Source organism: Acipenser ruthenus, chromosome 15 (genome assembly GCF_902713425.1).
Source record: "Acipenser ruthenus chromosome 15, fAciRut3.2 maternal haplotype, whole genome shotgun sequence".
NCBI lineage: Eukaryota > Metazoa > Chordata > Actinopteri > Acipenseriformes > Acipenseridae > Acipenser > Acipenser ruthenus.
In genome coordinates this window covers 31036073-31060240 of record NC_081203.1, presented here as the reverse complement: position 1 = coordinate 31060240, position 24168 = coordinate 31036073, and the positions used below count along the sequence as shown (strand labels likewise).

Sequence of the window (24168 nt, the reverse complement as noted above, 5' to 3'; positions counted from 1 at the left end):
TAGTAAAACTTTCTTTCTGGAAATAAAAACATTTTAAAAAGAGAAAAAGCCAGACATTCCAGGAATTCCCTGACAGTTCCATACATAAGGAAGGGCCGGACTGGAAAAACACAGAATCCGAGATCTGGGCCAAACTGTCTGAGACACTGTCACTCATATATCTCTGTAAAAATAGAGAGCTACCACACACAGGTTAACCCTCCACCAGTGTTTTGCAATCGTAACTTTTTGGTTATCAATAAATCTGAGGGAAATTATCATAATAAAATCACCAGATTTATAAATATATAATTAATTTAATTATTTCTCCTTACAGGTATGATACTGAGGCATGTCATTCAATCAGCCATTAACCATTATCATAAAAGGAAAGCTGAGGAATTTTATACGTGTCTGTTTGCTAAGCAAAGAACCTACATTGTGGATCCTATATTTTTCAACAATTGCTACACTTAATATGGTCAAACAGTTCCAAGCTTAAACAATTATACACTTGAAAATCTAAAAGCCTTTATCACACTAGATAGCCATAATTGTTATGACTAGTACTGTATGTATTATCACAAAGAGCACCTCTCCTTAACACAGCTTAGCAGTAAGTTCACTACCAATCTTGTACAGAAAAGCAACATATTGTTAGAAAGAATTTCCAGTTAGAAGTTAAGCCTATTTAAAGTAGAACTGTCTACACTTCTATAGGTTTTGGTGTGTGCGACATTATGACACCATCTGGCAATGCAGCTGTTTCCTCATGTGTTCACATGTGTTCCATTAAACTGTTAGTTTATGGTCTTTGGGTCTGAAACCAAAAGGAAATGTCCAATAAAACCAGTCTTCATTGAAAGTGTGATTGCTGTGGGATAGTTATCAGGAGAGCATTTTTCATTTATTTTCTCTCAGCAGACACAACCAACTTATTAAAATGGTGTGATACAAGGATGAGTTTTACAAAAGCTTCATTATTATTATTATTATTATTATTTGTTTATTTAGCAGACGCCTTTATCCAAGACGACTTACAGAGACTAGGGTGTGTGAACTATGCATCAGCTGCAGAGTCACTTACAACTACATCTCACCCAAAAGACGGAGCACAAGGAGGTTAAGTGACTTGCTCAGGGTCACACAATGAATCAGTGGCTGAGGTGGGATTTGAACCGGGGACCGCCTGATTGTAAGCCCTTTTCTTTAACCACTGGACCACACAGCCTCCTATATGGCTGGATGTGGAAAATAAGTGCCATTTTGTGTTTTATTGTTTGTTTGTTTTTTACAGAACATTACACCATCATAATAGCCCTACAACAATCCAGTTACTGTAATTGTTACAAGATATGGTACTGGAAGTAAAATTATAATAGTTTTATGTCGGATACAGTCAAGTAACAGAGACCTCTTTTTATAAAGGTTGAGTATAATGTTTTTTGTTCACTGTAATACGTGGCCAAGTTCCCAAGTCCTAAAGGGAAAATGCCAGTATATTAGGCATGTATGCTCATACCATTAATGTAACACACACACACACACACACACACACACACACACACACCCCACACCCAAAAGGACAGCATGTACTTATTTTATGTTACCCTTTGCACATTCAGGTATTACACTGACACTGCTCTTCTCAATTCAATATAACAGTCTAACATTCTACAGATTCCAGTCTCTTTTCGGTGAAGAATGACTGTTTGCTTTGGCAGTTAACACTGCTTAGAATGAATTTGCGCCACTTAATGGAGCACTGCAAGGAAAATACAATACCAAGGAAAATACCATTATATGCAAGGGGAAAAAAGGAAAGGAAGGTTTAAAATAAAAAGAAAGAAAAAAAATGTATAACAAGTGTTTTTCTTATATAATTTTGTTTCTTAAACAGCAATTTCCTGGCAGAGAAACTTTAAGACAGGTTTTGAGCATCTCTGTCAGACTGGAGAATGCTGGTGCAGCTGGGCAGGGCATTGAACACAGAACTAGGAGGTGTGTTTGGCAGCCCTTGGAGGAGTTCCATGGCTTGCACAGTGCCTTCATCACTCTGTTCCCAGAGGACCGAAGGAAATGGTTTACTGTCACAATATTGTGGAATTTATGTTTTAGGCTATTGTAAATTCAAGATTTTGAATGCTTCTTTAGTCTGGTGCTGCACTGCCAGTTTTGACTGCTGCTGATGTCGTTATGCAAAGTTATTCCAAAGCTGCACCAAACCACCACGGATACCATGTATCAGTACATATCTGGAAGCAGACATAGATGTATCATCGATGCAAATCAATACTGGTCCAAAGTTGGCGTGGACTAAACCCCTGTAACAGCACACTACAAGCAGGCAATCTGCATTTCTATGGTTGCTGAACTACACACTCTTAAAATTAAAACTGGTAGTTCTCTTTTAATGCTTTCACCGTTCTCTTCAAAAGAGCTTTTAGCCAACTAGTTGTACTGGGGCAATATAGGGTTAATATACTGTGACTGTTCACCTACCTCAGGAAGATGGAACAAGCTGACAGTTTGATATTTGTTAATATGTAATATTTGCTGACAATTTAATATTTGCCAAACATTTTTAAAGTATAGCTCAAGACTAACTTCCTCTTATTTTTTTTTAGACAAAATGTACAATTATAAAAGTTGTTTTTGTCTGTGGCTATGGGGTGAAATCAAGTTTATTCTGTGTGGAGCAAAGGCATTTAAGTGTATCAGAGACCTTTCCTACATAAATGAATGATTGAATTAAGCTGATCTAATGGGCGATCCCTGGTAAGTGTAACTGGTATACACATGAATAAATAATTAAAATAAGCTAATTTAGGTAACATGGTTAAGCTGTATGAGCCAGTACACCTGTTTTTGTTTTATTTATACTAAGTAATGACTACATAGGCCATGCTTCAAGGCTTATATCATGGTATCGCTCTTTATAAACCTGAGATATATGGATTACCACTAAAAGGCCTGGTAATAGGAATTCATTTTTAACATTCCAGTGTTGATAATACGGCATCAGTCAGAGCCAAGTATACAAATGCTACTTCAAATATGCTATAAGGATTCTCTGTGTACCGATAACCATTATAGCATAAGTGTACAGCAAAATAGAAGTACATTCTTTGGAAATTGGTAGTCAAAAATATGTCCTCTCGGATGCAAGTTATTCTTTCTGTTGAACAAAGCATTATACATTTACAAAAGGTTTTCCTTACTTTAGACCGTTGGTCAATCTAGCATCTGAATGTATGGCTCTTGGAGGCCCAGTTGCTACACTAGTTGGCCGACATGCAGGATTAAATCCTTGGTTTACAGCTCCATTTGCCAGGTTAAGATTGCTCAACTGTGAAAAAAAAAAAAAAAAATACAAAAAAACTAAATCAAATTCATGCCCTGGTTATTTCATATATGAGGTAAAACATGTAAAACACTAATTAGACAAATGTTGCCTCTCTCAGGGTGATTGTTTTTCTAATTAGTTTATTAGTTTTACATCCTGATTTATGTTGCAGTGTTTGAAGTAATTGTTGAATTCGTTATTTCAAAGAAAAAATGTGATTCAGTTCATTTTCTTTTAAATTGTTTGCTGTCCAGACCAAATTAAGAGTGATTTTCCTCTTCTATATGCCAACTTGTGTGGTAGCAATCAAAACCAACTTCCAGTCAAACATGTAAGAACACCGTGGGGACTTGTCTCCATTTGTGTACAGTATACAGATGGTCTTCCATTCAAGACCATTATTCTGCCTGATTTACTTATAACAGGAAGAGGGCAATTAGCACTGTTGCTTTGCATCATCTGTTTGGTACTTTGATGAGAGATGCAGTAACAAGAAAATATATAAATAAAATTACTATGTTGAGAGTTACGTTAAAAAGTACCTTAGCAGGTGACATTGGAGTGGAATTTTATGGGAACAAAAAATAAAAACAAAAAGCAGCCTTTATGCATGTTCTTAAAAACAGAATGCTTAACAACAACAACTTCATTTAAAATAAAAAATAAATCTTTATATATATATATATATATATATATATTTTTTTTAATACGTTGTTTTTTCTGTAGACCCACATCAATAGTGTCCTCTTAGAAACTACAGCAATGTTTCACACATCTATCTAAAACCATGATTACCAGATGTTACAAATTACTCTTGGTTTAAAGGTTTTTTTTCCCTGACACAGCTCTGTTTATTTTTTGAACAACTTTCTGATTGTGGGCAGGTAAGCAAATAGTTTAAAAGGTTTTACTGTGGGGTAAGGGAAATTTCACACATTCCTCCGAGGCAGGTGTTTAAATCACACTGAATATAGGCCTGATATTACCAGAACACATTTGTCAAGGTTTATTTTTAAACCCTTATACCCTATTACATTTTTTTTTTTTAATAAGGTGACCGAAACCTTGAAGTGCCGTCTGTTATTTCATGGCACATCAAAAAAAAATCTGTACGTAAAAAAAAATCATTTTTAATCCCATGCACAATTTTCAAAAGTAATAATGCTGAACAGTATAAATATTACTCAGTTTTTACTCTGATGACAAGCATGTCTACATTCTTCATGCAAGTACAGGGAAATAGCTATCATAAAGAAGATTAGACTGCATGAACTGTGCTTGTTGTACGGAATTGAGAAAATAAGAATAAATAATTCCCCTTTTTGTGTACTCCTTCAGTGAGATTTTTTACCTAGAAACAATAATTGTGCTAGTTAAAGACCAGTGTGTTACTGCTAATTCAAGACCAAACTAAAGGAATATGAACACATTCCATGTACTGTACCTATTTGTGTGGATCTCAAATACAAGTAGAGATGGGCTTATAACAATAAATACATACATACATAAATAAATAAATAAATAAATAAATAAATACTCTATCTGTACAACTCTCTATTTAAATACAAAATTCCACACATTTGTAACTACCAATCCACAAAAACAAATTTTTATGAAGAATACATAATTTTGTTATTTAATATTGTGTGGTCCAGTAACATCTCCTTAACTAAATTTAGGACTTGGGATAATTGGAGGGATTCTTACAGATATAATCTCCCATAGTCATTTGGATTCTGTGCCAATTCACTGCATTCTTCCATTTATAAGCATCAATTACCACAAACATCTTACTGCCTGTTAAATATCAACACAAAGCACGCTCCCACAGTGAATCTGATAATGAGACCTCACACAGTGCTTCACCTTTTAAAGATGCAGCGCCCCCTCAATATAAAAATCTGTTCAAATACATTCAGGTAAGTAGCTTAAATTAGCGAGTCACAGCAGCACAATGGAAATGCTAAAATGCTGCATTTACCAACATAGCCCACCCGCCTTCTAAAAAAGGCTTTTGAGCTTGTCATTTATATATCAATGACTAGATAAGGGGAGCTCATCACCCATTTTCCAATCACATTCGGAGATGGGTAGAAGTACAAGTGTAATTCTCTATCTGCAAAGCAAATAAATATAAAAAAAGCCAACTAGCAACAACATGAGAGCACCCTAGTTCCATAAGAATTACATAGAATGAAATAGAATGATTAATTACTCATCGAAAATGGGGACATGAATCTATACTGTGTATGTCAATGACACAAGCCCAGGTAGATGTCTCATGTTTGTATAACCCCCCCTTTTTAAAGGCCAGCATTCTTTCAAAAAACAAACAAGCAAACAAAGTAATAAATACTGTTGTTTACCTTTCTAAGTGAAGAGTTTTCCACCACAAAGAAAAAAACAAAAACAGCATTTGCTAACCAATGACAGAAGCCCTTTCTGAAGTTTAGTTATAATCTACTATATTGAATTGAAGAATGTGCTAGATGCTACATAGTTTGTAAATCTACTCACATGCTGTGTCAGGAGACTGATGTGACTGGATGCAGAGTACTGTCTGGCAGCCTGTTTCTCTGCCAGTCTCTGAAGCGCTGCTGCAATGGCTTCTTGGTTGGTGTCACACTGGGAGGAAAGGTTATCTCCATCCTTATACACCCCAGCGGAGCCAGGTTGAGACTTTCCGGGACTGCTCTGTAAAGAAACTGAGAGCAAGAAAGGCATAGACATGTAACTTTTAAAATCTGTTTTGTTTTTTAATTCAAATTTTGCGGGCACTATAGCAAGATGTTAAGAGGAGTATTGTTGAACTATGTTTAAAAGTCTTGCCTTTACTCCTAAACGCTTAACGTTTTAAAGAGGCTTTGTTTGATATTTAAACATTACCATATTTATAAATATTCACCAATTCACCATGCCTACCATGCCTTGCCGAGGTTGACCGGGAGAGTTTTTGGCTGTAAATCTGCATTGCGCTTGGTAAAGAAGAAACTTTCTCTTGAGTACAGTAACTGCTCGACCTGCAGCGAGGTAGAACCTCCTTGTTTGGGCCATGGTGGGCTATAACAGTGGCTGACGAAGTTCTGGAGGACAGCAGAGAAGGGTTGCAGCTGAGGAATGCTGCTGGTGCAGCGTGTACAGCCTGGGTAGACAGAGGCACTGATGGAGGAGGAGGAGGAGGCTGGATATGAATCTGGCTGCAGTCTAAGGCCTCTGATCTGCAATGATGCAAGGCAGAGCTCTTCGGCTGTGAAGAATTATGGGCAGGAACAGGTGCAGAAGATTCTGAGGCACTCGATTCCTCCTCCTTTGACACTGTTACAGCTGTTAAAGAAAGTCATTGTTTTTATTACACAACAAGTACGTAAAACCTCAAAGAAGTCAACAGGAACACAAGCTTACATCGCTGTCGAACAAGCCAAAATACAGAGTCTCAAAAACTATATTGACCTCTCTGTACTTGAACGCTATAGTTCCCATTCAAACGAAATGTAAAAACAACTTAAGGTCACTCAGTTTAATAGTATCAGTAACAGTAACAGATGTTGTTGGCTCAGGGGTAGAGCACTTGCCTTTGAGCCAAGAGGTCTCTTTGTTTGAATGCTGACAGGGAGTATCCTGGAACAATTCCATCTACCCACATCCAAGAGTGTGGGGGTGCACTTCAAATAAAGATGCAGTCCAACAGGGTTACCTACCCTGAATGCCCTGGCCGATTTCCATCAGAACAGACCTAAGAGTTTCTTCAGCAGCCAGTCAGTAAAACAATGCATTTCTAATGCCGTTGTAAATAGTCTTTATAGCTATTACTCAAAAGCCAAAGTTTTAGTTGCTGCTAAACTAGAAGTCTATATAGTTAAAAGTTTCCTTCTAAGGATCAAGGTACATTAAATGACATATAAAACGGCCATTTACTGGAAGGTACCCACCCTTCTGGCTCTGATCATTAACATGCTCTCCAGAGCCTTCACTGGTGCCAGGTTTGGTACTTTTGCATCCCGTCCCCAAGAAAACACTAGCAGATTTGTTTTTGTGCGTGTAGTAGGTTAAAACTTCTTCTAGATCACTCTCACTAAAATGGAAAAAAAATAATCATTTTATTTATAAAACAATAAAAAAGTAGACAAAAACAATGTTCATTTGGCAAGTTATAAAAACAGTTTGTAATATGAGAATTGTGTTTTCCCATTTTTTGACTCTTGCAGTGGGTTAATGCCTTGTTACTATGTAAAGAGTTCCTGTATATTATATTAGTAATTTTCTTATTACTAATGTAAAAGGGAATTTATTCCTGACCTGGCTTCAGTGACAAAGTCCTGGAATAGGTCAGGGTTCACACATTGTTCATTCTCCTTTAGTTTTTCTATTTTCTTCACCATCTGCTCAGTCTCCTGAACATATAAAATGTTAAATATTAAAAAAAAAAAAAAAAAAAAAAAGTTATTTCTAACAGTTTTATTTTGCCATTGTTCAATTTCTGAAGTATTTACTATAACCCTGCTTTTTTAAATATAAAAAAACAACAACTATTTAACCCTTAAGAAAAGAATCCATCAAATAATAACTATAATAAAATGAGCAAACGGCTGGAGATAAACAGTAACATGACAGCATCCCCCGGATGGAATTTCATAAGAGTTCATTTGTATTGTGTGGTTTGAACGGAGCGGAGAACACTGCAGCATATATGGTTTACCTTGTTGTAGAAGTGGATAAACTCTCCGAGCTGGTGAGAGAGGATGCATCGTCTATCAGAGAGGGGGAGCCGTCGGCTTGGCAATACCATTTGCAGAGCCTGCTGGAGATTACTGGCTGCTCGCTTAAGGAAACGAATCACCAACTCCTAGGAAAGAAAAGTATTGCAAAAAATAATAATAAATCACCTACGGTAGGAAAGTATACGCTACAACAAATCAGGAAAGGATATTAAAATCAAAAGGCATCAAACTGTAAAGTTAGAAGGTAGATTTTTTTTTTTACTGCAGTGGATTCTTTACTCCTTGTTTATCTGAAATACTGCAGGGTGCATTTACCATTTGTTCATCTTCTCTTTCTGCCGCAGCTGAACTGTCACCTTGCGCACTACATTCTGTAATAAGTCGTTTCTGAACTCGGTAGAGGTATGATGAAAATGCCATACGAGCTTGCACCTTACTGCAGAAGGAAATAAATGTGTGAATAACACTATTACATTCATCCTAGCAATAACAACTGTTCCATAGACAACATATTAAAAGGAATTCAACCCACACCATTACGAATATAAAATATCAAAGCATTTATCTACAAAAAAAAAAGTTAGTGATGCTTTATACAATGTCACGTTCAATGGTGCATAAAAATGCATTGTTTTCATGTCTTAAGATTAATAGCTGTTGCCAGTACACGCCTCTTAAAAATACTGTCAAAGATAGACAAGGATATACTGTACAGTAATTGCTCAGGTGCCACAATTATTGGCATGTTGAAAGGAATTTCTACAAACTCAGACATGTTCATACACTTCAAATTAGCGTTGCAATGCAAAACATTTTTTATATCAATAGTAAATTGAAGTCTTTGTTATTGCTCAAGTATAAAACGATGCTTTGTAAATAATAATGTTTTATACCGACCTGAGATTCTGCCCTTGCTGAAGAATCTGTAGGAGGTTAATTTTTGTCTTGCTTGGATGTTCATGTTTCGATGTCTTGCCTTTAGTTTTTTGCTCAGTGTTTATTGGAGTGGTCTCCTTGGAAGCCAAGTCATTAGATGCAGGTGGTTGTGCCCGTTTTTCTTTATGGTCTTTGAGTTGTTGCTTAGTACCCTCGGTTTCCACTTCCACCACTTCCTCCTCTTCCTCCTCCTCCTCTGAGCCATCTTCTTCCTCACTCTCAGTACTCTCCTGTTTAGGGACTCTGGTCCCTTTAGTACTTCCTAAAAGGAATTTGAAGGTAAACAAAAGCAGACAAAAGTGTCGACTAGTGAGGAAATGTAATGATATGCAACAACAGAAAGTATGCAAAATTAATATTTTAATGACTAGTTTCACAGACTTTTACAATCCAAGATAAGAGCTGATAAGGTTCAGTAAAAACAGCCATCAATATAATATGCTTCAGTAAATTCTGACATTTGAAGTGTAATTAATGGTTACATTTTTATTTTTTTTTATAAACAGAACTGTAATGAAAATAAAACGCCACTTTCAAAAGGAAAGAAAAATAAAGCAGCAAGTTTGGAAATTAATCTGGATTTGTTTCATGCCACGCAAGACTTGGATGTTGATGCTTTTATCTGAAGGTTAAATCCATTTCATAGTCCTACCTGATTTTTTTCCAAGTCTTGACCTGAATGCAATGCGATGTCTTCTCTTCTTACGTGCTTCAAGTGACATGAGTTTCCGTTCATACTGTACCACATGCTGTTCAGTTTCCACATGAAACAAACTCATTCCCAGCGCAACTTGTCCATTCAAAGCATTCCTAAATAAAAATGTAATTGTTTGATACAGTTCGCATATACTGCATCTTCAGTAGGGCTGCCACATTGTTCATTTTTTTGTAGCACTAAACAAAACTGTATCACTTCAAATTAAATGCATTGATCGTGGCCGAGTACAAAAATACAATATAGGGTTCATGTCACTACCTACGGGAAGTGTGGTTTCTCTTATTTGCAACATGCTTCTATTGTGAAAGCGAGTAGTGTTTTAAAACCACCTTGGACGCATTACTATAAACTGAATTGCAGCTGTGCTGCCAGATAGAGCAAACTGTCAGTATAAACAACATTTTCAAAACATGCGTTTGGACACAAGGCCAAATATAAACACTGTCACTATTACCTATAATATTGTATCATATGTACTGTAGGCCTGTAAACTTACCGTGTCTTTGTTGATGCTACTGGTCTTACAGATCTGGGGAAAATCAAAATGAAAAATCAACAGCCAGACACATTACACATTGCCTTTTCTTGCAGCTTTGATTGTACTGATGTTCAGTGTCAATGGATTTTATTTTTAATTTTGCATGCTTACTTAAGCTGGTGCAGCTAAAACAGGCAACAATTATTTGTGGAATATCGGATATGCTTAATAAATGTCATCTTGGTGCCTTTGTTAGAATAAATGGCTAAAAGGAAGCCGATAGTTGTATGTTATTTATTTGCTCTACAAAGCAAGTTAATAAAGGTAGGAACAAAGTCACACCAGATATTTAGGATACTCACTTTTCTGGAAACAGTCTTGTGGCCAACATGTAGTTCATCGATGTTTTATGCTCCAGATAACCTCTTAAAGAAAACAGAAATGCACCTATGCAAATGAAACTTTCTTTTTTAAATAAACTAAAATGTTCAAAAACAATAAAATAAATACTTGGGTCTTTAAGCCTGGCACATTTCAACCTACACTGTGTGCTAATAAATGTTTTTTATGCTGTGTGATCATATTGCATTGACTTTTTCCTTTTCCTGGCATCTAAGCTTTACCAATAAAAATGATTTGCTATAAAATTCACAAACATTTCCAGAGTGTCTGATGCCCATTGTGCTACGCCACCTAATTTGTGGTGGCAGCAGCAGCACACAGCATAGTTTACAAGTAACGGTTTCTTAACACATTACTGAGTAATAAATAATAACCACAAACAAGGCTTTCAAATATATCCTGACAGCAGCAATGTTAAAGGCACTCTAAACAAGGAAGCTGTGAAGCAGCAACTTCATTTTTTTTGTAACAAAGCTAATGAAGTTTTAACTGTGTGTGACTGGTTTATTTATTTTTATTGTGTTGTTCTTCAGATCACTTTCACTCAGTCATTTAACACATACTGTACAGTGATGTTTGTTTGCACAATTACAAAATACATATTAATGTTATAAAACTAGCTGTAGGCAAAAACTTCATAAATGGTGCTAACCTAAAATAACCTTATTACACCAGATTTCTGCATGTATCCTAATGACTGAGGATTGCAATGAAAAAGACAATTACTCTTACCCATAGAGCTCCCAGGTTTCTGCAGTTGGGAATATTCGGATAAACCCCCCTCGTCTCTCATGTTCCTCCTTTACACGTCGTAGAACCTTGAGCTGAGCGAGTACCAAAGATAAGAAAACAAAAGTTTAGTTTATCTTCTATCAAAAAAAAAGTTATTTAAGTAATTGTGCATCTAGGTAACAAAACAGTGTGTTTTGTAAGAACAAGCGAGACAGTGCTTTCATGCAAGTATTACGATTTCTATAATGTTTTCGAGGTTTACAACCCCAAAAAGTAAAACAGTATGTGTATGACACGTGCAACCTCAAAAGTCATATTTTTAATATATTCCTAACATCTGCTGCTCAGCAAGCCTGTGACGCAGTCGTGGTCCTGTCCCGGGCACAAAAGGACTACGCTCACAGGTCTCATTTTTCCTTCAAACCACTCTGCAATCATGGACACAGCGACCTTGAAGGTTAATGGTTACATTTCTATTTCCAAATAAAATAACTTCCTCTCTATAATGCACATATAGCGAAGCAATATGTAACTTTCCATGAATTAACCATGTATAAAGCACCATGTAAATCAACGCTATATTTTTTACAAAAAAAAAAAAGTAACATTTCTAGCCTGGATAAACGGCGGTCGGGAGTTCAGTTCGAAGCGACAGACAAGCAAACTAAGTGCGAGAAGGAGAGTGGGTCGGGCAAGGGGAAGAGGGAATGGGCTCGCCCCAGGTTCGGTTGCTGGAGCGGGGCTGAAGCGAAGCTGAAGCGTCTCGTCTCCTGGAGAAAGCCGCATCACCTCACAGCAAAAAAAGTAAATACAATAGGAAAGATAACAACATAATAGGCCTAATATTTATTTAGTTATAAAACTAATGCTGACTAAGATGTCTGTGTTATAAAGTGCCAGCGCAGCTTTTCTTCAGTTCAGATACTCTAATCAAAAGGGAGAGACAGAAACGGAAGTAAGACTGAGAATATACTTTCTCAACAAAAAACAATAATTAACATTTACATAATAGAAAACGTCTTGTATGGTGCTAAAAAGCAAAATAAACAGAAATAAAATAAGCTCCAGCTGGAGCTATGCAGCCTGGAAGGAGAACACAAAGTCAGCCGACTTATGTTGCTGGATCCCTGGGAAGGAGCGACACGAGCTGCTGGATTCATGCAGAACATAAGGCCGCAGCGGGACGTATCAAGCAACAGGCTGTAGTGCACACAATATTAGTAAAAACTATTACAGAGATTAGTTTAAATAGAATTTGTGTAAAGACACACACACACAAACAAACACACACACAGATAGAAGCAGCAATGTACTTATCTGAACAAGGCTCTCCGATCAGGTCAGTCTTAAAAGTAAAAATGGCGTCGAGATCTGTGAGCGCAGTCTTTTTGTGACCTGGGGGAGGGCCAGGACTACGTCACAGGCTCGCTGAGCAGCTTTGGTATACAATTTTCAGGATTCGGGTCTTTAGGAGGTAAATACCCATTCAGTAATGGTTACATTTCATACTTGAAAGGGAACAGGGTAATAGAAGTTTCTTGATTTAATTTGTTATATATTTAAAACAGGCACTGCATTGCCATGAAGTGTGTTTACCTCCTCTGTAGTCAGTCCAAGAGTGCTTCCCCCTTGTTTTCCAGTCAGTTTCTCCTTCAGCTCATTGTTATCTGCATCATTGGCTGACAAAGGACGCTGACGCTGCAATTTTAAAACACACATGTTCTTTTAACATGGGAAAGTTACTATTATCCTTCTGAAGTGAAATGTTTTGCAGTACAAAATACATTACCTGGAAATAGAGACCCACAGACTTGCACCCATTTACAGCAGTTAAGCAAAAGCACTTTAGTTCTAAATGGTACACCACAGAAACAGAATTTATCACCACATAGACGTTCATTGCTCTTTGCATTCAGGCCACTAAAGCAGGCTTTGTACGCAGCAATTTAGCAATATGAATCAATAATTGATCAGTTAATTATCACTTATTTGTTTTTCTTTGAGAAATTATGCCTTTTTTCCCCCAAAAAGGTGCTGGGTTGGCAGCTTTAAAGACAGAAGTTCTTTATTTAACACAGAACACAAATTACTATAGAAATACGGGAGTACTTTGTTCAACATATCCAATCCTTGACTTTGGAGACTACCTGCAAAGGTGCCGATATTGCCCAGTCATGTGGTGGCATTTGTGACATTATAGACTGGAGACCAGAAAGGCATGTGCATCAACCAACTGAGCTGCAAAGCACCTATTCATTTCTGCAAATCATTCAGAACGAACTGAAAAAGCTATAGTAATTCCTTACCCATAATTAAATGATTGGTAGCAATCAACACACACCAACATTGACCAGCAGTAAAAAAGAAAAAGAAAAAAAAAAAAAAAAAGTGGTTATGCTGCTTTTTTATTTTTTTAAGCATAAAAATTACCAGTTTAATATTTGAAGTACTAGGCTGTGCAGATAAAGGTCGCTATAACAAAAAGTATGGACACGAAAACTGTATAAAAGTCAAGACATCAAACTACACAGAACATTTAAACATCAACTACAGTGTGGTGTTACTGTAACATATATACACACACACACACACACACATTATATATATATATATATATATATATATATATATATATATATATTATATATATATATATATATATATATATATATATATATATATATATATATATATATATATAAAGCTGAAGCGTCTCGTCTCCTGGAGAAAGCCGCACCACCTCACAACAAAAAAAGTAAATACAATAGGAAAGATAACCACATAATAGGTCTAATATTTATTTAGTTCAGATACTGTATTACTTTATAAGGAACAGACACACCATGGATGGCTTACAAGTTTGTAGTTTTAGAAAAAAATTAAATTAGATAATGTACACTATAGAAGAACAGAAGATAATAAATTGATAAATAGACTAGATACCATGATTCCTGAAGGTTTAAATAGAAAGGAACAGTAGATTGTTACATCATTACCTATATAGTGAATGACATCACAAAGACATTAGACTCAAGAGAAATAAACGTGTGGTTACCATGGCATCAAAAGCCTATAAATACCCCTTCAATGTTTGTTTTTAAACACGCTTTCCCTTGACAAAGATATGTTTACCATACTGAAACGCTGGTAAGTTGGCTCTTTGAGCAAAAACTTATATATATATATAGTTTTTAAAAGGATCAGGACAGTTGAGTTTATACAATAATGCAATAAACCCAAAGAAAATCCTTTGCTGTGGCCCCATTAAGCAATGTGCCCAGTGAAAACATTAGTCATTCAAAAATAATTAAATAACATTTCAGAGAGAACATTGCTGGTAAGATGATGTCACTGAATATAATTGCATTAGTAGCTGTTTTCAGTGAGTAGCATTTTCCATAAGCTTGGCTTAGCTATAAAGGCTCAAACCATCCAACTATGCATAAATCTGCATTAATGCCACCATCAACAATCAAAATGTTCAAAATGTAAAACAATATTGTAGTTGCCTAATAAAATATTTATACGATTTGATAAACATGAAGAAATAAAGTATATTGCTTTTTTTAAAATTTGCCATAAACTCTGAATTAGCAATATAATTTCCAACATGTATAAAGAATTAAACTCTTCTTTAAAAACACAAATATGCTAATATTGCTAATTCAGAGTTCATGTTATACAAACCCTTTAAACAACACCATGCACTCTGAATATCTAACCTGAACAGGTTTAAATTTTCACATATATTTTGCAGTTCATTAACTATTCATTAACCATCACGAAAGGAATGCTACTGTCATATTGCATACATATTTCTCTAATTTTTATTAAGGCCTGTCTAAGAATATTGAAGCGTCTTCTTGTTGCTGCAAAATATCCATGCAATAAATCTGGACAAAGAGAAGGTGTGTTTTTTGCTGAAAAAAAAGATGGCTTGCATTATAGATCTAATAGCTGTACATGTTGAACCTAATCCTCTAAGCCAGGGATACATCTAATGTAGGGCCAAGAAACAACTGACATCTATTGCTGAATTGACATTGATGAAACAAAGGCCAAGTAAATACACCAGATCTCTGAACTATTTAAAATTACAAAGAAATGCCTGTGAACTCATGAACAGTTTCTAGTTCTAATTCAATAAGAAATGAGTGCTTTTGATACAGAGTATTGGTAACCGTAAACCACCATGTGTTATTATGAGCATACAATACGATACATCATGTAATGTGCTGGTTTACTTTTTTACCCTTTCGGGTCTAGTTTTTGAGCACGTCCTGGTTGCTCTGCTTACCTGGGCTTTCAAGGCTTGATACCTTGAACTCGGATCAAAGTGTATTCTTCCTTGTCTGCTCTGTCTTTGCAATGGGTCTTGACAAACAAAGCCTGATGGTAAAAATACAAAATTGTAGTTAGAATTATTATTTATTTATTTAATTTTAAACAGTGCTATATTTTGACCAAAAAAAAATGTAGAGGAAGTGGAGATTGTTTGTATGTGGTTATCTGGCTATTGTATTCTTCCTTGTCTGCTCTGTCTTTGCAATGGGTCTTGACAAACAAAGCCTGATGGTAAAAATACAAAATTGTAGTTAGAATTATTATTTATTTATTTAATTTTAAACAGTGCTATATTTTGACCAAAAAAAAATGTAGAGGAAGTGGAGATTGTTTGTATGTGGTTATCTGGCTATTGAAGTCTTGTGTACCAAAAACCGGCTATATTCGAGTATATCCAACTGACTTGAAAAATACTCTTCTTTTTTCTATAGTCATAGAAATTACTAAATATAATCACTACACATATAAATACAAGTAATACAATAACCCAAACCAGCTACTGTTCTCGTACCATATCAAAACTCACCTTGGACAGCTTTCTGGTGCACATTATGTGTGTAAAAAAAAACAACTACTACTTCTACAAATGTGCATTACATCTGAATAACAGTTACACACAAAAACACAAATTAATAACATGATACTGTCACTATTTATAGAACTGGGACTTGGACCAAATGCTATCATTTGTTTGTGAATAACAGATTAAGTATGTTTTACATGTCACTGCTCATTTTCTATCCAATGACACTAATGCATCCTTAAAAAAAGATAACCAAAGATGTATGGTTCAGTTTTTACTTAATGACCTTGTGGATGTGAATTCAACCCATATGCACAGTATGAAAAGCATTGTAGTGTGCACTAGGCGTTCCTCTAATGTAACTGCTGAAAGCAAGAAAGATGGAAAAAACTAAACAAAATCAGTAGCAGTGGTTTCTGCAGCACCTGCAGATAGAATCCTCAATTTTCCTTAGAATCCTTAGATTTTATATTGTAGTAATAGGCAGGTAATTCTTTACTTTTAGGGTGTGATTCTCAATAATCTAGATTTCAGTTGAAAACCAAAACCAAGATAATCTACTGCCATCTAGTCAATTTGCTTATGAACTTGGTATCATGTTTGTGTCTGAGGCTGGGTAAAGTGATTCAGTGAAATGTAAGCTTCTGCTGACAATTTTATTATTTGAGCTGTCTTGAAAAAGTTATTAATGCCTTTGCTTTTTTTAATGTTATTATCCCATTGCAGTATTTTTTTATACTAGCCTCAAGAGACAACTTGTAATAAGTGCTGCACGGGTTTAAAAGCAAAACAACTGCCCACTGTTTTTTTTTTTTTGCTAGCGAGGTTTGATGAAAGGGAAACGCCCTATTTAAAAATAAATAATGTGGAACCTGCTACAGGCAAAATCCTCTGGATTGAAGAAGGTACATATAAAAGGGCCAATGCTCTCATGTGTTAATGATAAAATGTCAAATATCCTTCAGTTTTAAGCAATTATTTCGACAGATGTACAATAGCAACTTTTTGGGGGGCAAGGACTGTGTGTAGTACTTTTCACCACATCTCTGGAGCTCAAGAAACATTTTATATTACATTACATTAATAAAATTAGAAATGGTCCTCACTTATTGTGTTTTTGTTTTGTTTAACTGAAAGTACCTTGTGCTGCTCCTGTGGTGAAATAAGAATCCGGAGGGATAGATTTTTAAGTTTTTTATTTGCTCTACTTCAAAAATGTAACCAGATTTTCTGTTTTGACAAACATAAAACCCCATAGTTGGCTTAAGGGCTCTTAAGTGTACCAAGTACATTTCTTACTAGCAAATACTTTACTTAGTGTTACTTTTGAAGTATAAATAAAAAAAAATAAAAACACATCTAGGGTTGGGACGATTTACAATAACTTGGTAATATCGTATTGAATAGAAGTCACGATAAAAAAATGTGCATTATAAAAATAATTACTGAGTTAACAGAAATGTACGATATTGTATTCATTAAGACGCTTTTTAATGACAGCTGAATTTTGTATGCTATTTTTCATTTAATTATTCCACAAGTAATTCCAAGTATTCCCTCTGTTCTAGTAATATTGCATTAGTACGTCTTCTAGTGTATTTGAGCAGCTGCCACTTCCGCCCTAACGATGACCCAGTGGTTGTGACGCTTTTGCGAGACTTTGTTGATTTCCCAGGTAACCTGTCCTCGGTTTAGCGAGGGACTACTGGATTTTATATTTGTGTAACCAGCGGAAACCTAATGAGCAAACACCACAATAATTGCAATTGTCATTTCAGAGATTTTCAATATTGTCCCAACCCTAGAAATCCCTCCTTAAACCATGAAACTCAAAATGTTCTTTGCAATTGCCCGCATGCCGTGAAATTTACAATGCTGGATGTCAGTAGAACCAAAATAAATCCCGCCCAAAAGATTGTGAAGTTAGTCCTTAGTCACTTTGTTTGTAGTTTATCTGCAGTGGTTTGAAATAATACAGATCTGCAATGCTCAGTGTCAAAAAACTGTTTCTTTCAGCCTTTTACAAATCCAGAATGAAGACATCACCAGGGGACTCAAGACTAGGGTTATGTAACATTGTGGATCTAAGCACTTTCTTAAAGCAGAAAGGTTTGACAGCCAACCAAAATTAAAAACATACTAAAATCTAAATGATATGCCTTTTTTTGCTGAAGCTGTTCATTCAACAAGACAAAATACAGATGTCAAGCAAATTTAATAACACAAATTAAATAGATTTTATGCTAAAAGCAACCTGACTGAAGCAAAAATGGCCGCTTAGGTTCCTTAATTGCATATTGCATTCACACTTCATAAATGTGCATTTGCAGTAACAGTTTTTGAGATGCTAGGCTTCAAGGTCTGTTTAGTTAGTGAAATATTTCTTTCTCCATGGATTTTAATTATCACCTGTCCGACTCCATTAAGGATAATTTTTTGTTAATGTCAACACCTGCCCCGAAAGCAACATTTTAACAGCAACAAGTACAAAACAAATGAAACCTACCTTAATATGCGATAATATCAAACAATAAACATTGTTCAGTTAATCCTATGGATGTCCACATTGAAGATAATATGTTTTTTTATGTTTGTGTCACCCCACTCACTTGAAGTACAGAACCAAGTACAAATACAAGCAGAAATAAACAAACGTAAATAGGAGAGATGAACATAAGACAGGGAGAAAGATTCAGTTCTTATATCTGGGTCATTCCAGCTCAAATGGACCAAATTCTGGGTAGGTGTTTCCTCAATGTGTAGCTGCTGATACACAGCCCATGTGACGGAGAAAGGGGCAGGGTAGGGAGGGTGTGTATGAGGAGCTCCACAAATGCTCACTTTCATGACGTTTGACACCATTTTTGACCATGTGGGGGATGACAGACTAATAATGTTAGCATTAAGAGAATTTCAAAAAAACAAAAAAAAACACACCTTGGTCTATTTGTTATATCCTTGGCTTTATTTCAGAAATGATTTTCTTCCTCTTTTGGAAATGCTTGCTAAAATTCCTGTAATGGGTCTGAATCTTGTTTTGCCATTGCAGTATATCGTTGCTTGGTTTAACAGATCAGTAATGTTCATGTTATAGATTTTAAATAATTGAAAACTCACCCACTAAAGTAAACATGTCTGAAATCACACTGGCCTTTATCTTCAGATCCAGAGGAGCATCACTGTGAAATTCACACACACATTATTATTACTTTTAAGATACAAAGATCAGGTAACAATTTCTTTTAAAAATGGTATCTGCTAGCCATGTATTGAGCACTTACCATGCCAAGGATGGGGAGAGGTTCACCTCCAAGAGCCAAGGTTTGAGATTGGAGTCAATAAGAACATCAAACCCATACAATTCTATAGGTTAAACAAACAATACAAATAAGCAATTATACCTCAACAGAACTCCCTGCATTGTTCAATTTCAAGGTAGGATCTTGCAACTCTGTTGTAACATTCCAGTGTGTTGACAACTAGCATGTACTGCAAATTTATGCCAAGGAAATCTGTTTGCAATCTACAATTTAAAATGAAGAAAAAGATGATACATGACAGTGGCAGGGCAGAGCCCTGCACGTAAATAGGTGGCAGGGCAATGCCCTGCTGATAAATGTATTGTTGTATGTTTATGATTTGAAAGAGACTGGCTTATTGTTATTATTAATGTATTATTTTGTTGAGTTTGCTGATCAGGGTGGGTGTTCAGAGAGGAGGCTCTGCAAAAGAGCCGGGAGAAAGAAGTGAAAAGAAAAAAATAATAATTTGCTACTCGTGCTGGAAGGACCAGCACAATACTTGTTTTGGGTGGAGGTATTTTTGTGTTTGTGATTTGTTTTTGTTTAAACATTTATTTTGCTCTGTGAACACTGTTTTTGTATATGCTTATTTATTTATTTTTGTGGTTTAAATAAATAGGCACACCAGCACTTCAGCTTGCAGTACCTGTGTGTGTCAGTCAGCTTCCTGGTCTGGGACGTCACCACCAAGCCATCCTGTTACAATGACTCTTTCCTTTTTACTAAACCAGTTCTAGTATGGCTTCTACTATGCAAGTTACTCAAATTGTTATACAATTGTTTAAGAGAACTAAAGAAGAATAAACTGTACTCAAATCTTGTACTAATTGCATTTCACTGGAATACATATATTTTTTAAAATATAATCTATGGTTGGATACCCACATGCAGTAAATCAACTGATAATTGTTTTGTACACAACATATTCTGTGGTCCTGAGGGAATATTTTTCTTGCCGGATCTCATTTTCGAATCAATCTGCATTCATTCAAATCCAACGACAGAATGGCTGGACGAATCGCACTTTTCCATATTACGCTGTGTTGCCAAGCAGATGCAGCGCTTGATGTAGGTAAAGTATCAAAATATAGGTTTAAACATACTTTATTTTCAAATGTTATACATATAAACAGAATACTCCATGAATGCTCATAGCATCCTCTGGTTATTTCACTCATGAGTGAATTCCGCATTCCTCATTTCGTGGAATAACTACAGTACTCCGTGAATGTTTATGGTGTATCCTCTATATAACTGTTAAAAATAATGTTTTATGGATTTTACCCAAACATATCTTACAATTTTACCAGCCAACCAATCAGAAATGCAAAATCTGACAATATATTGATTTATATATTTATGTTTTAAAACTACCAATACTTGTACTACAGCCAATTACATATTACAAAGATAAATCACTATAATAACCTACAAAGCATAAATAAATAAGCATGTTTCCTACGCACAAACAGTTCACATAGCCTTCCACTCCAAGAACTGCAGTTTAAAAGTTTCTGGGAGTTTTTTTCCTAATAAGAAAAGGCTTGGCGCCTAAGTGCCCCTGTATATCCCACCCCAAAGCCAAGCTTGGCAGGAGGTTAAACAATAAACCCCTTTTACTGAAAGTCTGAAGTCTGAAGTTCCTTGTGTACAAACACAGTGACTCTCACTCGTTCTCCTCCCTATCATTAAAACAGCCCTTCGCCATGGGGGCTTGCCTCACGCTCACAGCAGCTTTCCTCTCAGCTTTATTAGATTCAATCTCTATTGATAAATATCAACACTGTGCAAACCTTAGAGGGACGTGGAAAACTAAACAACTTAAAAACAAAATCAAAAGGCAAATTCTGTGAAATGCAATCTTAGCATATATGTGGAAACTGCAAAACAAAATAATAAAAAAAAAACTTTAGATAAACATTTTGAACACTTCATTGGCATGGAGCTATAGAAGATAAAAGCTAAAGATATAACCCTCAAAAGAGAGGAACCCCGCCAGAAGTGAAACAGATTGCTACTGTTCCCAAGATATTCTACACAACAGCTGAATGATAATCCCTCCTGTGGACCAGTTAAAATTACACAGCACCCTTATTAAACAACTTGTTGGCAAAACTGGTCATGACCTTCACACATGCATTTGAAACCACAAATCTATCATGACCAACAAACTAGATAAACTGGTGGACAACCACTCAAACAACCAAATCCTCATGTTGAGAAAGTAAACTATGTTGTATATTTTCTTAAACAGCCCCCAAAATACTCATGAACATGGAAGAAATCCACATACTGTACTACCATTATATCAGTGAAGAACATAGAACATCCATCATGCTGTAACGCAGAACTGTAATGGTTCCAAAAGTAGACAACTTGAAACTGAAGAACCTGTGCCATCTAGTGGAGAAGAAAAATAAATATGCCGAGGTGCTCTCGACAATGCAAAGAAATCGAAGTAGGTATACTGCAGACAGCACGTTTGCCTAATGTTCTGTTAGGGACTTGCTTGGAAAAACAAAATCGAGATTCTTTTGTGTTTGAAAAGCACTATAAAATGTTATCATCATCACCATCATTGAGTTTTCTACAGGAAAACTGACATTGGAAAATTTCGATCATGGCAGAAGGGAATTACTGTGAGATCATCTTCTTTGTTTACAAAGACACAGTGACCTTAAATATGTCTTAAAAGGATACATTTGTTTTGGAATGTTGGGGTGTGCATTGTACAGATTCTGCATGGTACCCATTGGCTAGCACTGTTTTATTAAGTTTTATTTTCAATGAGGGCAGATCATTTCAAAGAGGTTTACCTACATCTGCCCATCCTGTTAAATAACTGAAACACCTTTATGCATTTCTTGGATGCTGAACTACATTGGGGGGTGGTCTATGGATCCCTAGGGTTAGTAAACAAAAGTCAAAACAGAAGTTGCTAAGCAAAAAGTAAACATTTTCAAAACATTTTCCAAAATAATAGATTATACTAGTATAACAAATGTGTGACATCATTTTCATGTATATACAGTAAAACTTTTTTTTTTTTTTTTTTTAATGCTCACAGTCTCCACATAGATGACAGGGCTTCAAAAGCTCTATTTATACTTTATTACCCACAGACACGGTTGATACACAATTTACACAAACCATGGCGTGACGTTAATGGGCAGATTAGTTCTGTGGCTTAACAACTTAATTAATAACATTGTTAATGTAACCACAAATATTCTCAACGCACTTTAACATATAAATCAGAAACAGAGGAAAGTAATAAACTGTTGCCTTAGCTGACAGAGACAAAAAGTCTGGCCTTTAAGCTCAGATGCCTTTTTTTTTTTTTTTTTTTTTTTTTTTTAAAGTGTGGCAATCATCCATAATCTTCATTTGCAAGTTGAATTTGTTTATTTCAAATTTGTTTTCCATCATATTGCCCATGATGACACAACTTTTGTATTATATTACATTAACAGTACTCCACCACATTTTCAAGACATGACAGACATTTACTTTCTAGCTTTGTCTGCCTGGGTGTTTGTAAAGCTCAATTTAACCCCCACCTCTCAAAACAGAACACTACCAAATTAATTTAGATTACAATCAAGGTAATACCAGAAGGAAAAGGACCACTGGAACGTCAGAATGTTTTCCACTAGGTGTTGCCAAAATGTATCTTATTCATTTGAATACACCCACTCAGTCAGACAAAACAGATTTACAAAACACACATAGGTTTAATGCAGTGAAACACCAAACAATTTAAGGTGTTTAGGAAAAAAAAAAAAAAAAACTGATGGAATGTACGTTGTAAATGTATGCTCAAATGTCTGACGAAAATAAAATGCTGAAAGACTGCCAGACTTTAAAGGATAGCAGAAGTGCCAGCAAGAAAAAAAGAATGTGTAGGCTCTTCCAAAACTTAAGTTACTTTCATTCTGTCTAGCCAGGCATTTAAACAAAGCCTAAAAACTACAAATTGTATGGTCATTTATTCAACTAGCTAAATGTTGTAGTCATCTGGTCAAATGCCTCGTTTGCCAGGAGAATGAATGTGACATACTGTACCTACATAACAAAACAAAAAATACACTCAAAATGCAATTTACCCATAAAACAGATATAGAAACTATAAAATACTTTAAGATAATCGTTTGGCATTCAGGCATAGAAAATAAAAGCAAAATATACACGCCTTAAAAGACAGGAACCAGAATTTGGCAGGAGACAACAGAACAGAGGAATCCACTTGATATGGTAATTTTATTTGAGAATGAGGATAACGCACGCACTGGTACCAGCCAGAGAGTCTTGGAGAAAAGCCAAAACTCCCAACAATCAAGTTTTTACAGTTAGCTCCTAAATACCTCCTGACACACAGGGTTATTTAGAAATGAATATGGTTTGGGGGCAGGATGTCTTGATAGGGTCTGGGGTGTAGGGGGCTTTAGTTTAGTTTAATTTACTGCCTACACACTAGTGCTGGAAACAATCACACAAAAGACCAACCGTGACTGAACTTTAGACGATTTACTCTTGCTTGTTTGATCGCATGTGTGATTCTTTGGATGACTACTGTGTTGCTGTGCATCCTTACATCTGGTTGTTGCCCTTACTCTTAGTTTATTGTGTGTTCAATCCTTTGGCTTGCACTCATTGTCCCAGTGTAAATACCTGCCGTTACTACTGTGTG

The 24168-nt window shown here is 35.7% G+C and overlaps 1 protein-coding gene across 3 annotated transcripts in view; it reads right to left on the bottom strand.

The window, feature by feature from the left end:
* The window catches only part of ttll5 (tubulin tyrosine ligase-like family, member 5), a 52945-nt gene that overhangs the window by 16345 nt on the left and 12432 nt on the right, over positions 1–24168 (bottom strand). For 2 of the 3 annotated variants that reach the window (XM_058987871.1, XM_058987870.1), the window contains exons 13-28: positions 19458–19539; positions 19294–19355; positions 15607–15698; positions 12906–13007; positions 11310–11401; positions 10538–10600; positions 10194–10226; positions 9632–9789; positions 8941–9241; positions 8359–8479; positions 8022–8168; positions 7622–7716; positions 7255–7397; positions 6248–6649; positions 5843–6030; positions 3201–3328 (exon numbers count right to left, since the gene is read on the bottom strand). In XM_058987871.1, the coding sequence (XP_058843854.1) occupies positions 3201–3328; positions 5843–6030; positions 6248–6649; positions 7255–7397; positions 7622–7716; positions 8022–8168; positions 8359–8479; positions 8941–9241; positions 9632–9789; positions 10194–10226; positions 10538–10600; positions 11310–11401; positions 12906–13007; positions 15607–15698; positions 19294–19355; positions 19458–19539 (2209 nt within the window). The remainder of the gene's footprint in view (positions 1–3200; positions 3329–5842; positions 6031–6247; positions 6650–7254; positions 7398–7621; positions 7717–8021; positions 8169–8358; positions 8480–8940; positions 9242–9631; positions 9790–10193; positions 10227–10537; positions 10601–11309; positions 11402–12905; positions 13008–15606; positions 15699–19293; positions 19356–19457; positions 19540–24168) is intronic. The other variant, XM_058987872.1, reaches the window with a different exon arrangement.